We start from the raw sequence: 14,447 nt of genomic DNA on the forward strand, positions 1-14,447 counted from the left end.
ACACATGTAACCATAATTAAGCTTTTTACAAAATAACACACTGGAATAAAAAAATAAAATATACAGAATATTTTATAACTGCAGTTTCCCTACTTGTAAAAAAATTGAAAAATGGCAGATTTTTTTTTTCCTAACTAGCAAAAGAGTCAGTACTGACTGCCTGGAGACAGTTCTGGCTGGAGCACAACTCCAAGCTTTTTTTCTCCCACAAAGTAGAACAACAGAGCAGGAAAGCATGTCTTGTTATTCATAACAGAAGTTAACTTGAATGAAAATACTTTCTTTCCTATTTTTTTCTATATTACCAACTGATCTTTTTCCAGTGTAGTGGTCTATGTAGTTATTATTCCTGATTTTTAAAGAGCTTATTCATTTTATTAGCTCTTCAAAAAAAAAAAATCCTGCAATTTTTTGTTATTGCAAAAAGCAAGGGAACAAGAAGAAGCGTATTGAAAAGGGGGCTTGGTTTAACTACTGATCAGGTGTGAGACCTTTGAGAAGTCAACTTTTCCCCCACCCTGTTTCAGCATTAAATTTGGAGAGATGATATATTTGTCTCTTCTGTTTGCTGTGAGGATGCCACACTAAAATACACAAAGGTTGAGCTGTGTGGATATCCCATCAGTGGCAGCTTTTATTTCATCATCCTTCTTTGCCCACCAAAGTCCCCTTTCTGTGCATCACAAATGTATGGCTGAAATGCAAACAGGGAGTATAAAACCAATGTTCACATGTCTCCGATAACTAGTACCAACATTTCAGTGGAGCTAGAACATGTCTTGAGAATCAGCACTTTGAAAAATGTAGTCCATTTTCTACCCCTCTTTTGGGCAACAAAATATTTGTTAAAGTGAAATCAAGGGGAAATGAGATTAATAAAATTCAGAAAGTAAAGCATGTAAAGATAAAATAAAGAACAAGAAACAGGAATGTAAACCACCCCAGTTCCAAATTATCTAAATCTATGGGAACCATGAAATGATGAATTGCAGTAAACAACTCAAACTGATTTTCCCCTGGCTCCTGTCCAGAGACCAAGCCTATTTCACAGAGCACATAAAAAACCGAGGCAAATTGCACTATTTTTCTGCTCTGGTCCTGTCATCAACTCTTAGTTTGCACTTAGAGTATAAGAGGTGTACAGTCTAGTTAAATAGGCATATATCTTGTGCCCATAATGAAGATGTGATGCAGAAACTACTTGAAAACCAAAATAGAGGGGTGTGTGTGTGTGTGTGTGAGAGAGAGAGAGAGAGAGAGACACACTGGGGTGAGGGTGGCTAGAGATGAGAGAAATGATGGATGTTCAGTGTGTTTCTGGTTCATTTGTTCTGCCACCTGTGATGCTGTTTTCTGGCTACTTTATTCTGGATTTACGACACAGCCTAATGCATTGAATATATACTTCTAACACAAGTCTGAGAGCTTCTTCAGGGCTGAATTTATACCTTATTTATCTTTTTCTTCACAGTAACTAGAACAAAGAAGCTCTCAATTAATGAGTTGATGAATGAATCTAGAGGGAACTCAAACTAATATGATTAAAATTAAGTTTACAATTGCCAAAATGCATTTGTTTGCAATTATCTGGATGTATGTCCATCTACCCAAACAAATTAATCATACATCATTAATTTGGACTCCTCAGGCTTGTTGGAAATGAAAGATATATTTGTTGTATGTGTGTATGTGTGTGTGTATGTGTGTACTTATTTAGAAACAGAAAATGTGAATTTTGCTGCTTCAGGGTGTTTGGGGAAAGCTCTACATTTCTCATTCTGCTGAAGGTTAGCTCTGATGTGCCTCCATTTTGTTTTTCGTGTTAATCAAAGCACCACATTCTTTTGGTTAGCATAAGCTGAAACATGCACTCCCCTTACTAATTGTTCTTCACCACCCTCTCTACCAATCAACTGCCAGGTCCTGTTCATTTTACTTTCTAGTCTGTGTTTATCTTTTATTCATCCATCTCAGGTCCTGACACACGTACTAACATCTCATTCTGAGATTCCTGAAATTGATTTCCAACTGTTTTCCCTTTCAATACCGTTCACCTCTGAGCAAATGGAGAGGTATTATTATATTTTAGGTTGATTATTTTGTATTTGTTGAAATCCTTTCAATCCCCGCACCTCCCTCCTCTTGTTCTTAGGATTGGATTTAAACTCCTTCTCAGGGCTACAGCCAGTCTTACTGGCTGACCCTCTTTCTTTTCCTTTCCATTTCAGCATCTCCGAGGGTCCTCTGCTGAGTGGATAGCTCACTTCTCTTCTAGCTCAGCTTTTAATTTTGGATTACCAAAATAATTCAAATCCCAAAGGTAAATTAGTCCAGCCACTATGAAAAACAATATTGATGCTTCTCAAAAAATAGAAAATAGATCTATCACAAAACGCAGTAGTCTCACTCCTGGGAACAGACCCAAAGAAAATGGAAACAGGAGTTGGAGAAGAAATGCACCTTCATCACAGTATTATTTGCAACAGCCAAGATAGGAACACAACCCGAATGCCCATGAACACACGGGTAAATAGACATGACATAAAGTAGACACACACTGGAGTGTGTGATTTCAACAGTGAGGAAGGAATAGACCCTGTAGTTGACAATAACATTTATGGACTTTGAGTATATTGTGCAAAACAAGATCTAAGTGTGGAAAGGCAGGTAATGAAGGCAGTCATGTGGGCAACCTAGAAAAATCAAACTTGAAAAGATGCAAATAAAATATAACAGTGAAATGGTGGCCATGAGGGGCTGGGGGTTGGGGGGACAGGGGAAGGGTGTTTAAGGATACAAACTTGTGAGGGGGACTAAAGGAGCGAGGGAGACTCCGTGGATATGCTATTGAACATCGCAAAATTGCATGGTTATGTAATGTGATAGACATTACAGTGGCAACCTTTTATAATATGTAAGTATATCACTTCAGTTAAATGTTTGCCATGTTGGTGCTTTCATTTCCAGTACTCACATCCTTGCAACGTTTAAAAAGACTTGAAATGGTGAAAGCTTTTATGAGCTCATGTAGCAATCCAATTTCCTCTGAATTAATAGTAAGTGAATATGTATTACAGCTAATTCTTGAAATTTTTACACAATGTTACCTGTTAAATTTATCCAATAAAAATTAGAAATATAATAAAAATAATTCAATTTCCTGTGACTGACAACCCTCTCTTCCTATCTATTAATTCTTTAGAAGGAATATTTCTTCTATAAAAAATGTAGAAGTTTTACTTTGAACTAAATACACAAATCTCATATTTTTAAAAACAGAAAATTCTTGACTAGCCATTAGTTTTGATTTGTTTTTCTTCCTTTTTTATTTTTCTTCCTCTTAATTTATTCAAAACATCAGCCTACTCAATTAATACTCACTATCTGAAAGACATAACTCAAGATAAAGATATTTATTACTAACATAAAAAACACTATCCAAATGTGCTAGCATGTTCTTTAAAGTACTTTTCTATCATTTGAACTGACAGTTAACATGTTGTTTTCTATTGCTTTATAACTTCCATCATCCAGTGATCACAGAGAGTCATCATTTCTAAATGATAATAAAACTCAGAGAAACTCAGCAGTCTATTTCAGTAGAACCGCCTGTCTGCTCCCCACTCTGTCTCTGGTGATTCCTCTCACCCCAGCACCTTTGGCCTGCACCTTTGCATGCATAAATAAATAAAAATAAATATTTTAAAAAAAAGATGAAGAATGGACCTGTTATATGGCCCCTAAATGCCACTCCTAGGCATCTCCCTGAAGAATTATAAACTCCATTTTTAAGAACCTCTCTCCTTGCCTACATTGTTCCCTTTCTTAAGGTTTGTGTTTGTCAGCACGGAAAGAAAACTGTTTTCTGGAAAGTTTCCATGGAGACTCAATATTGTTTTCCACTTAGTCTTCCTAATTAAAAAAATGTTTTCCAAAATAGAGTCTCTCTGAAAATCAGTAAATTCACAGTATCACGAGAATATTCTGCATTCAGGACTAACAACAGGCATTTTGTTTTCTAGATTGTTAAGGGAGATTGGAAGAAATTTCCCCAAGAATTTGTTTCCAGTGATGTAGTGGAAATGCAAAAGAAATTACTCTGGGCAAGTTTTGTTGCTGCATTTTCATCTGAATCCTACAGAGACTGTAATAAGTTGATGCACAGCTACATTGAACCAGGACTACCACTTGCTAAGCATGTTTATGCAAATGACGGTCCTTTGAAAGTTCTTCATGAAGGCTTACAAATCATTTGCATGCTTAAAAAACATATATAAGAATATATATAAGATATAAGATACAGAAGATAATATACATATATAAGAATTGAATCCATCTGAAAATATGCTGCACTACCTCTTTCCAGAGTTTTGATTCTATTACAGTGTTGTTTGCTTTGTGTTTTGTCAACCAGTGTCCCTGATGTCATTCAAAGATGAACTCTTGCAAATCTCCTGAAACTCTGCATTCAACTAGAAAATGACTACAGTCTTAAATACACATCATCAAAAGTATATGAGGGCAAATATAGAATGTTAAAAGAAAAACTGAGACATATTAACCATTTAAAATTCATTTGAGCCAAAAAGCGAGGTGAATAGATATAAATCAAGCCGCACCAAGCAGGGAGTGGTTACAGGTGCTTTGTCTATAGGAACCCAGAGAGACTTTTACAGAGAAAAGGGGAAACAAAGCAAGGAAACTGTTAACTGTCCACGCTTTGACTTCTGTAGCTGCCACCAGGCTAGAGCCACCTCCGCATACAGACCTTCTGGTTTCATTAATTCAACAATAGTTATTACATTTTAGATATCTATATTTATTTCCATTTGTCTTCACTTCCCTTGTCATCCAGTTTAGGGTTCTAAAATCATTTCAGCTACTCATGGGAAACATAAGCAAAATAAAAGACCCATATGTCTTCGAATGCATGTAAAACAATGTATTTGTTACCCATTTTATTAAAAACACACCCTTGTCTATAGATTCTGTTCATTTCTGCATGTTGCCAGGAAAAGAGCAAGGGAAACATTTCTTCGCAGTTAAGTCTTGAATATTCATGCATTCATTCAACAGATATTTCTGAACTTCTACCACGTGCCAGTAAATTGACTTAAATGTCCATCCACATGCAGCTTCTACTCTCGTTAAATGTGAAATCTGACACAAAGAAATTCAAGCATATTAAGAAGACTTTTTTCTCCAAAGATTCACTTCTAATGAATTCCCTAGATGCTTTCTCATTCTTAAATGGAATAAACATTATGTTCTGAATGAACCAAAGCAAATTATTTTAAACAAGTTGGAGAAACTGGAAGTAACGGGATTGCATAAGCTCTAAGATAAACAAACTAACCCAGTTTTTACTGTTTAATCACATATTCCTGATTAATCTCCTAAATATAAATATTTACACATGTTCAGTCCTTCGTCCCTTAAGGAAAATGAAGCAACTCCAGGCTGAGAGTAAACTGAGCTTACTAAAATTTCTCAAAATATTTTAAACAGGAAACCAGCTGCCGCCACCCACCCATGGAACATGTTCAAAGTGTCATACCCCACAAGTTCATTTAAGTTCTTGGATACTCTAATTACAGGTCAGATTTAGTCTTTGGATTTCATGCCTCTATGCATGTGACTGCAGGAAAATTGAAACAATGAAATTATTAGTGAGTGAGGGCCTACCCAAGTTTCAGTTACCTTTTTTTCTTAAAATACATGGTTAATCTATTTTGAAATCACAAGGTTCCTACCTCTGAATAATAGCTTAAGTTTCAGAATGCACATTGCACCTTTTATGACATGAATGGGAAAGATATAAAAGGAAAATGTAAAATTGACTGTTTATAATTAAAACTATATTCACTTGTATATATTCATTTATAGGAGGACAAAAATACGAAATTCATTATTTTCTTTTGCTGACTATTTTAATAATCAGAAAAACCACAAGAAAATAATATAGAAAAGCAAAACAATGGGGTTGTTCAAACCTGAATATTCTTATCACATTAGATTTATAGTCTCATTGTATTTCTATGAGCTCTTTTAAGATGAAATCATATCAATCAACTGCCCTGTTCTAGCTTGTCAATTTTCCTGTAATATAGAGAACTAATCAATTTATAGCTATATCATCTAGAGGAAGGTATTTTAGCCCAAAGAAACAAATATGGTGGTTACACAATACTTAAGCTATGGCTTAGAATAAGGAACTCCAAAATCTTGATTTCACTGGGGAAATTTCATTTATAAGGTTTTGTAAGCCAAGGAAGACATAAAATATTAAAAATGCAAATGTTAGATTTGATTTGAAGAGCAGTTACTCTGCATGCTAGTGAACCTTCTTCCCCACTCATACTTTCTCCATTCTAGTTAAAACATATCAATAATTTGTTGGGACACATTCTCCCAAATTCATCAATCCTTTATTTTAAGTGTTCTCGTTGCCAATTTTTGTTTTTTGGCATAAGAGAAGAGAACACTAAAGAGAATAGCAAATGAACTATAAAGCAGGGATCTTAACATAATTGCTAATTGATCTGGAATCAGTTTTCATCTGTTTGCTTTTATTGTAGGCTTAGCTTTTTATTTCCTTAGTAAAGACAAGTATGGAATTGGATTTAAAATGTCAAACTGACAGGAAGTGAATAATCATTGTTTATATTTCCCAAAATATCTGGTTTCCAGTCTCTACAATAAAAAAGATTAGACTCACAAGGAAAAGTGCAAAAAGTTAAAGGCCAGAGTGAACTCATACATTTCTGAAAGCTTGTTATATTTACTCCCCCAGTTTTAAAATATTTTCTTTTCAGCACTTTTCCAAGTGATCCCTAGGATACCACAATTTCAAATCTTCCTCAAAAACTCTATTTTTACCTTTTTTTCCCTCTGGTCTCCTATATTTCTTATCTTTTGCTTAATTTATGATAAAGAAAGAAAACTAAAAAAGTCTATATACCTAGAATTGGGTTTCATAACTTGCATCACTGCCTACTTTTCACACCAATTAGGTTTTCCTAAATTATTACAAGGGGAGGTCATAGTCACTTCTCGTCCTACTCAGTATAACATAAACATATCAATATAAACCATCAGAGTGGTAGAGTGGAGGCCTGAGAACACTGCAGTCAAAATCATAAAGTTTGGGGTAGATCTGATCCTTGGGAAGGTCATTCACGGATAACAAGGAGATAAATCCAACGTCTTAAATATGATCTGTGGTTGTTCTGACCATACTTCTCAGGTAGATGCTGGAATATTATATCCTGGCTGTCCAATACCATAGCCACCCATGAGAGAGAGCTAGTGAGCTCTTGACATGAGGGTACCATGTAAACTGAGATGGGCTGTGTTTGTGTTCCTATGTGGAACTTAAAGAAAGGTAACAACAGGTCAGTCAGAAACTAAAAATAAACCCTTAATACCTGACTGAGGCCACCAGAGGGAGGGGGTGGTGATGGGGGGACTAGGGAGGGCAGGGGGCTGATGGAACACAATGTGGGGGGTTGGGGCACTGATGGTGGGGAGAGGGTGGAAATACACATTCGTAGAGGCTTGAACCTATCACCTGCAGAGCATATTCAAAGATGTAAACCCACTTGACCTCAAGAAACATAAAATGGAAATAAATAAATAAAGGAGGCAAAATGTGGAAACTGAAAATATGTAAAATATCTCCATAATTTCATGTTGGTTACATTTTGGAATATTATTTTAATATCTTGAGTTAAGTTAAGTCTGTTACTAAAATATTTTCATGTTCTTTTTTAAACTTTTTATATGTAACCCTGAATTGTAAATGTTTCTTGAATCAGATATCTATTGGATGAGCCCACTCTACAGCAACTGAACAATTTCAGGAGTTTTCTTTTTTAGAGAAATTTGCAAAACTAATAATATTATTTACAAATACATGTTTGAAAAAATGTGTTCTATCCACAGTGGAACAACACGCCAAAGTAGTCGCGTCAGCCTCTCAAATATTAATGGGTGCTGCGCCCTCTGCACCCCAGTCACACAAGGAAGTTGAGGTTACAGTGCAGTTGTTCCACCAAAAAAAAAAAAAAAAAATAGACACCATCTGCAAGGCTGACTTTATCTGTTCAACACTCTCCCCTAAGCTTTCAGAAACCCCATTAAAATATATTTGGAGTTCTTTAAACAGCATGAGCTTTTCAACAAAAATAATTATAAAATTATAAAATATATGTCATTGCTTAAATAGCAGTGGTACTACAAATAAAGCCCAATAACATTATTGATTTGTGGCTCCTGAACAATATTGATAAATACTATTTCATTTTATTTTACCTGAAATTTGGCAAAAAAATAACATCTTAAAGAGTTATGGGTTTAGTTTGTTAGATGTGAAAAAGTCTATGCCTAGATCTCACTCCTGTCTGAAAACTGTTTTCTAGGGCGGTCTATTAGACTACCAAAATAAAAAAATAGCAAGAAGGTAAGGCTACAGCCTAGACCTATTTAATTAAAATAAAATGTCATCAGGGATCAAAATATTCAAAATGGCAAACATGCTTATTTAGTAATGATAATTTTATTTTTTTATTTTTTTAATAGAGGCATGTTTTATTTATTTATTTGTCTGTTTATTCGTTTTTTGTTTATACATGCACTGGGCACAGTCAGAAGCACGGGAGGGTGAGAGAATTCACCAGAGCGGGGAGCAGAGCAGGCAGAAGGACCGAAGTACACTGCTGAGGGGAGCAGCGGGCGGCAGGAGAGGTCTGTGCGCCATGTGGGGGCCGGGGAGCAGCCGGGGATCGAACCGGCGCTGCAGAGGCTGCTGGCAGCTTCACAACCCAGCGCTCAACCGCTGCGCCACCAGGGAGGCCCCAGTAATGATACTTTTAAAAGGAGGAATTTTGACATGTCTCTTCATCTATTTGGGTGTGTGGCAAAAAGTTGTCACTCACTAAAGTCTACTTAAATGAAAGCAAGTTTCTGAAATGGTAGACAATGTGTTGCTAAGATGGTACTATAAATACCGTAATGTATGTAATAGAAGTCCTAAACATGAGATTATTTCATTTCATTGAAACCACAGAAGAAGAAGTAAGTGCTATTCCAGATTCTGATCTTATGTGATTCAGGTAAAATATAAAAAATGTTTACATCTTGGACATATGATAGGGAAGGTGTTGATAAATAGATTCTATTGGTTTTACTATGGATGTACTATCTATTGGAGAGCTTTTATGGCTGTATTGTCTATCAGCCACATAAATGTTGTATCTATCCTTAACCCATTGAAATGAGACTGCTATGATACTTATGATAATAATTTAGTCTCACCATCATTTTAGGAAAGTACAATAACATAGGGTCTCCCTGGTGGCACGAGGGGTTAAGTCTCAGCACTATGGAGGTGTCCCCATTGGCATGAGTTCAATCCCCAGCCAGGGAGCTGACCCACATGGCACAGCAGACCTCTCCTGCCTCCCTGCTGCTCCCCTCAGCTGTGTATTTCAGTAGAACCACTTGTTCTGCTCCCAAGTCTGTCTCTGGTGAGTCCTCTCACCAACCCCCAGCCCCTCTAGCCTATACCCCAGTTCATGCATACATAAATAAATAAATATTTTTAAAAAGGAAGCACAATAACTAAGCATTCATTCATCAGAGAGAAACAAAAGCTCATCCATGTGCTCCCAGCATGGTTTCCAGGCACCTCAGCTATTCCATTTGTGAAGAAGTCATATTCAATGAAAATCAACAATGAAATTTTCTCAGAAATAGAAAGATATCATTTCTGAATGCAAGGCTTAAAAAGGGTCAGATATGTGGGGGAAGATGGAAGTTGGTATTTGTAGAGATCATTTTAGAATCGGTATAAACATCCAATTATGATGTTGTATGTCTGAAACCTATGTGGTGGAATAACCCAGGGTTATTCAATAAAAACAAATGTGAGAAGCAGGCCTAAGAGTTGAACATGACAACTGCCAATTTAAATGTAAGAATGACTTTTTTGCAGTATCTGTCTCCCCCATTCCATCCTCCAGTAGAGTGGGCATCTGGGGGAGCTGTGATGGCTTGCATTTACAGACACTGAATTGATCTTTGGTGGGGTTTTGTCCTATCACCTCCTTCCTGCACTCTGTTACCCCAACAACCATCTCAAACCATTCGGCAGCCTCTGGCAGCTTCACATTGCTAAGATACCAACACAGCATAGCAGAAATAGCTTGGGAGGCAGAGCCAGTTTGCCATCATGACCCACCATTTATGATATCAGTGGTTTTCGATAAATCAAATGCCTTCGGATGTAAAATGGAAATAATGAGTAAAATAAAGTTCACCTTATTGCACAGCTTCCAAAACTGTAGATCTGTCTGTAAATCATTTGCATATAGGAAATGCTATTATGTGTGCCAGTGTGATGATAATGATGAAGATGAAGGAGGAGCAGGAGCAGAACAGCAAAAAATATCACATCTCCTCGGAAACTAGCTTTGCATCCACTGCATTAAATGTAAGGACAAAACTGCCCTGAATGTTCAGATGCTGCACAACTTTGTTCAGCTCTAACACTCAGCACAGCATCTGCTATTCTCAAAGAAGCACTTTTTTCTGCTCTAATGAGGCTGATTACTCCTTCCCATCCTTCCTGCTTTATATTAATTCATGCTTCAACACTCTTTGCTCCTAATACTCTACAAAATAAAATAGGACTTTTTGCTTTTTAGCAACTACCCAAATTCCATTGATTTTTCAAGACTCAGTTTTGGATCTTGAGCTTTTAAGTTTCTCTAAAATCTTGCCAGGGCCTCCCCGGTGGCACAGCGGTTGAGCGCTGGGCTGCGAAGCTGCCCGCAACCTCTGCAGCGCCGGTTCGATCCCCGGCCCCAGGCGAGGGTCCAAAAGGGAGCACAGACCTCTCCTGCCATGCCCGCTGCTCCCCTCAGCAGTGTACTTCGGTCCGTCTGCCTGTTCTGTTCCCCGCTCTGGCTCTGGTGAATCCTCTCACCCTACTGCACTTCTGACTGTACCCAGTGTTTGTATAAATAAATAAATAAATAAATCTTTAAAAATAAATAAATAAAATTAAAATCTTACTAACAAATGAAATGTTGAAGGGTTTGGCATTATGGCCAAATTGAATTGTAATATCTGCATAGAAGATGTGATACTTCTTCAAACAGAAGTGGCTGAGATCAGTTTCCAATTTGGAAGAATCACTGTCATTAGGTTTATGGTTCTAGTAATTAGATGAAATGCTCATGAATTCCAAGGCCACACCCATAGTGAGGGCCCAAGAAGCTCTGTGCCAGCGATGGAGCAATTACTGAATCCAGTGAAAACAGATGAAGAATGCAAAGGGAGACCATCAAATGATTATAAGAAACACTATTTTTTCAAGTTTTTCGGTGGGAAGTAATTCACATAAAGCATTTTTCTGATATTTTGAGTCAACATGGTAGTCACTTAAACCTGATACAATCATTGCATCACTTGCTTTTCAAGACTCCTTTTAACTTAATGCTTATATAAAAAATATGGAAAATACAGGAATATTTAATGTATATGCAAGGCTATTTAATAATTAATTAATACTAAAACATTAAATATCAAAAGTTGTCATGATACATTATCTTACAAGACTATTAACAAAAATGTATCCATACAATTATAGAAAATAGAAAACCAGATTTGATGTAAATGAGAATATCTGGGAATATCATTATGTGATATTTTAATGCCATATGTTACTGACATATTTCTAATTATGTTTTTAAGAATATCTTCCTTATTTTCTAATTAATCAACTTAGTCAACATTCATCTTATAATTAGTCTTTGCAGGAGACATAAGCAAATGCTTCCCAACAGTTTCTAAAGATATATGTTTTTCTTTGGTAACTTCTATAAACACTTTCTACGTTGATAAACACCTATTTCCTTTTTGGGATGTACAGGAATTTGTTGTTTTATTCTATGTCCTTATGTCCTCCACACCATCCAGGTAACTTATAGTGCTAAGTTTGAAGTATACTTTATTGTTAACAATGACAGAACTTCTCCAAGAGCACAAGCAAAATGCAAATAGCTGTAAGTGACATGAATATGAGGGTTTGCATCTGAAGCATGAATATGAGGGTTTGCATAAAAAAATCACTTTTTTTCACTTTTAAGAATATAGATTATTTCCACACATTGACACATTCATATTTGTTTGGAACTAGGAAGTTTTAATATCAACATATCATATTACTGCCTACATTTAGAGCTGAAGTTCTTACCTGAGTTTTGTTTAGTATATAGTTACATTTGTGGGTAGTCCACGTTTGACAAGCTGTCAGGGTAAATAATACCAGCAGCGTAAGGGGAAGAGGGAGGGAGGTAGTCAAGTTCACTTTAAGGAGAGACTCCAAGCCCCTTCCCCGGACTTCCACTGGTTTTATTCTGCATCACATAAGCGGCTCTCCTTTTCTTTGGTCTGAGAACAACACATGCAGGAAAATAGGAAAATATATAAAAATTAAATAGAAAACCACAATATTATTAAGCATCTTACCCTCTGGACTCGCTGGGCTGCTGTAGCGGCTCTGAATTACAGACACATGTGTAAACAACAGAAGTTCCTGCATCCTTTTCTCATCTGTGTAGCTCTGGGGTCCCGGCCAACACGATTATTTCCAGCATTAAGGCCACTTCACATGAACTCAAACAAGATTCCTATTGGTTCTGAAGTTTTATCAAAACCAAGACCACAATACCCTCTCTGGATCCCAAGTGAACTCACCAGAATGAAACCATCTGACCACTCCCTCATTCACTAGGGTCATGCAAAGCTCCCATAGAAACCGTTGCAACTCCACTCAGCGAGTGGAAAAGGAATAAACACCCCCATCATCACCCACAAGCTGACTGTCTAACAATAGTGTGAAGTGTAAGCTTAACTAAGTAAAATTGCAAGCAAAACAAACAAACAAACAAAAAACCTGAATGGAGTATCCACAGAAGATCTAAAGGGACCTTATACTGAAAATCCCCAGAATAACAGGAAATGAATGTCATTGACCCACCCGGATATTTTAGTGTGCGCCCCAAAGGAAAATATTTAATGAACTATTTGAGTATAGACATCAGCATACAAAATTGTATGTCAAAGCTCATGATTTCAGTCATACTGGCAGCAACAGGGAGCTGCTGGCTCTTGTGCCCCCAGGGAGATCTCTCTGGCCCAGGCCCTGGGTGGTGGGAATGGAGTGGCTTCCAGATGACAGGACCCAGCTGTCAGGAAGTGTTCTGATGGAGGGTGAAGGCAGAATACATAAAAGAGAGCTTTTCCATAAACTAACAACAAGAATACCGAAGGAAAAAGAGGACAGGAAGAAGAAACTACCAATATGAAGTTCGTTATAAATGAATGAAAAGAGCATTTGAAAGTCAGGGGTAGAGGCCTTCAGATTGCAGGCATACCTCACTTAACACACTTAGCTTGACTGCTGCACTGGTATTTCTCTTTTTATAGTTTGTAGTAACCTGGCATCAAACAAGTCCACCTCATGTCTCTGAGGCACATGTCAGTAGTTCTTGCAACGTTCCAGACTGTCATTGTGATTATGTGTTAAGCTCAGCCGTGACCAGTGACCTCTCCCATTCCACCAACCATGCCCACAGAGATGGCGACCTTGACTGACAGACCTGAGTTCCCCTGCTCACGGCCCACCCTTCCTCGTTTCTCTCTTTCTGCTTCGGCATCCCTACTCCCTGAGCATCTTCAATATTGAAATGTTAAATAATGGTGTTACTATCTATACACTCTCTCAAGGTCGTGTGTGCTAGAGAATTCTTTTTCTGAACCTCAGTTCTTTCACTTATAAAATGGATGTCAGGAGCTATAGAGAGATTTCCAGAGTTAAGAAATGATAGACATAAAGTGCTTAAAACAGCACCTAACACTAAATAACTTAAAGATATCTTTAGTGGTAGTTTTTTTATATTATTTTTTTAAAAAGATTTATTTATTTATGAATACAAGAGCTGGGGTACAGGCCAGGGGTGTGGGGGGTGAGAGGATTCACCAAAGACAGAACGGGGAACAGAACAGGCAGACTGACTGAAATACACTGCTGAGGGGAGCAGCAGGTGAGTCAGGAGAGGTCTGCTGTGCCATGTGGGTAGCTCCCTGGCCTGGGATTGAACTTGTGCTGCAGAGGCTGCAGACAGCTTCACAGTGCTGCAACTTAATTCCTTGAGCCACCAGGGAGGGCCCTGTATTTCTTTTATTGAGAAAACTTGGCTTTACAATATTGGATATGATTTAGGGGAATAGGCTCACACATCTTCAGATGTTTACCACCCCACACCCAGCACCAAAGCACCCCTAATCCTCCACTATAGCTTACTGGGCCCCCCACTGCCTTTGGTCACTATCCCCCACCTCTTCTGGAAGCCTCAATTCTGCAGTTAGATTTCTAGAGA

General features: G+C 37.4%; 1 protein-coding gene across 1 annotated transcript in view; it reads right to left on the reverse strand.

The window, feature by feature from the left end:
* The window catches only part of LOC119243739 (coiled-coil domain-containing protein 102B-like), an 89,740-nt gene extending 76,720 nt beyond the window's left edge, over positions 1-13,020 (reverse strand). The window contains exon 1 of the mRNA XM_054694627.1: positions 12,535-13,020. Within this exon, the coding sequence (XP_054550602.1) occupies positions 12,535-12,607 (73 nt within the window). The 5' untranslated portion in view covers positions 12,608-13,020. The remainder of the gene's footprint in view (positions 1-12,534) is intronic.
* Positions 13,021-14,447: the final 1,427 nt, after the last annotated feature.

The sequence above is a fragment of the Talpa occidentalis genome, unplaced genomic scaffold, assembly GCF_014898055.3.
Source record: "Talpa occidentalis isolate TD23 unplaced genomic scaffold, MPIMG_talOcc4v2.1 talOcc4.13, whole genome shotgun sequence".
NCBI lineage: Eukaryota > Metazoa > Chordata > Mammalia > Eulipotyphla > Talpidae > Talpa > Talpa occidentalis.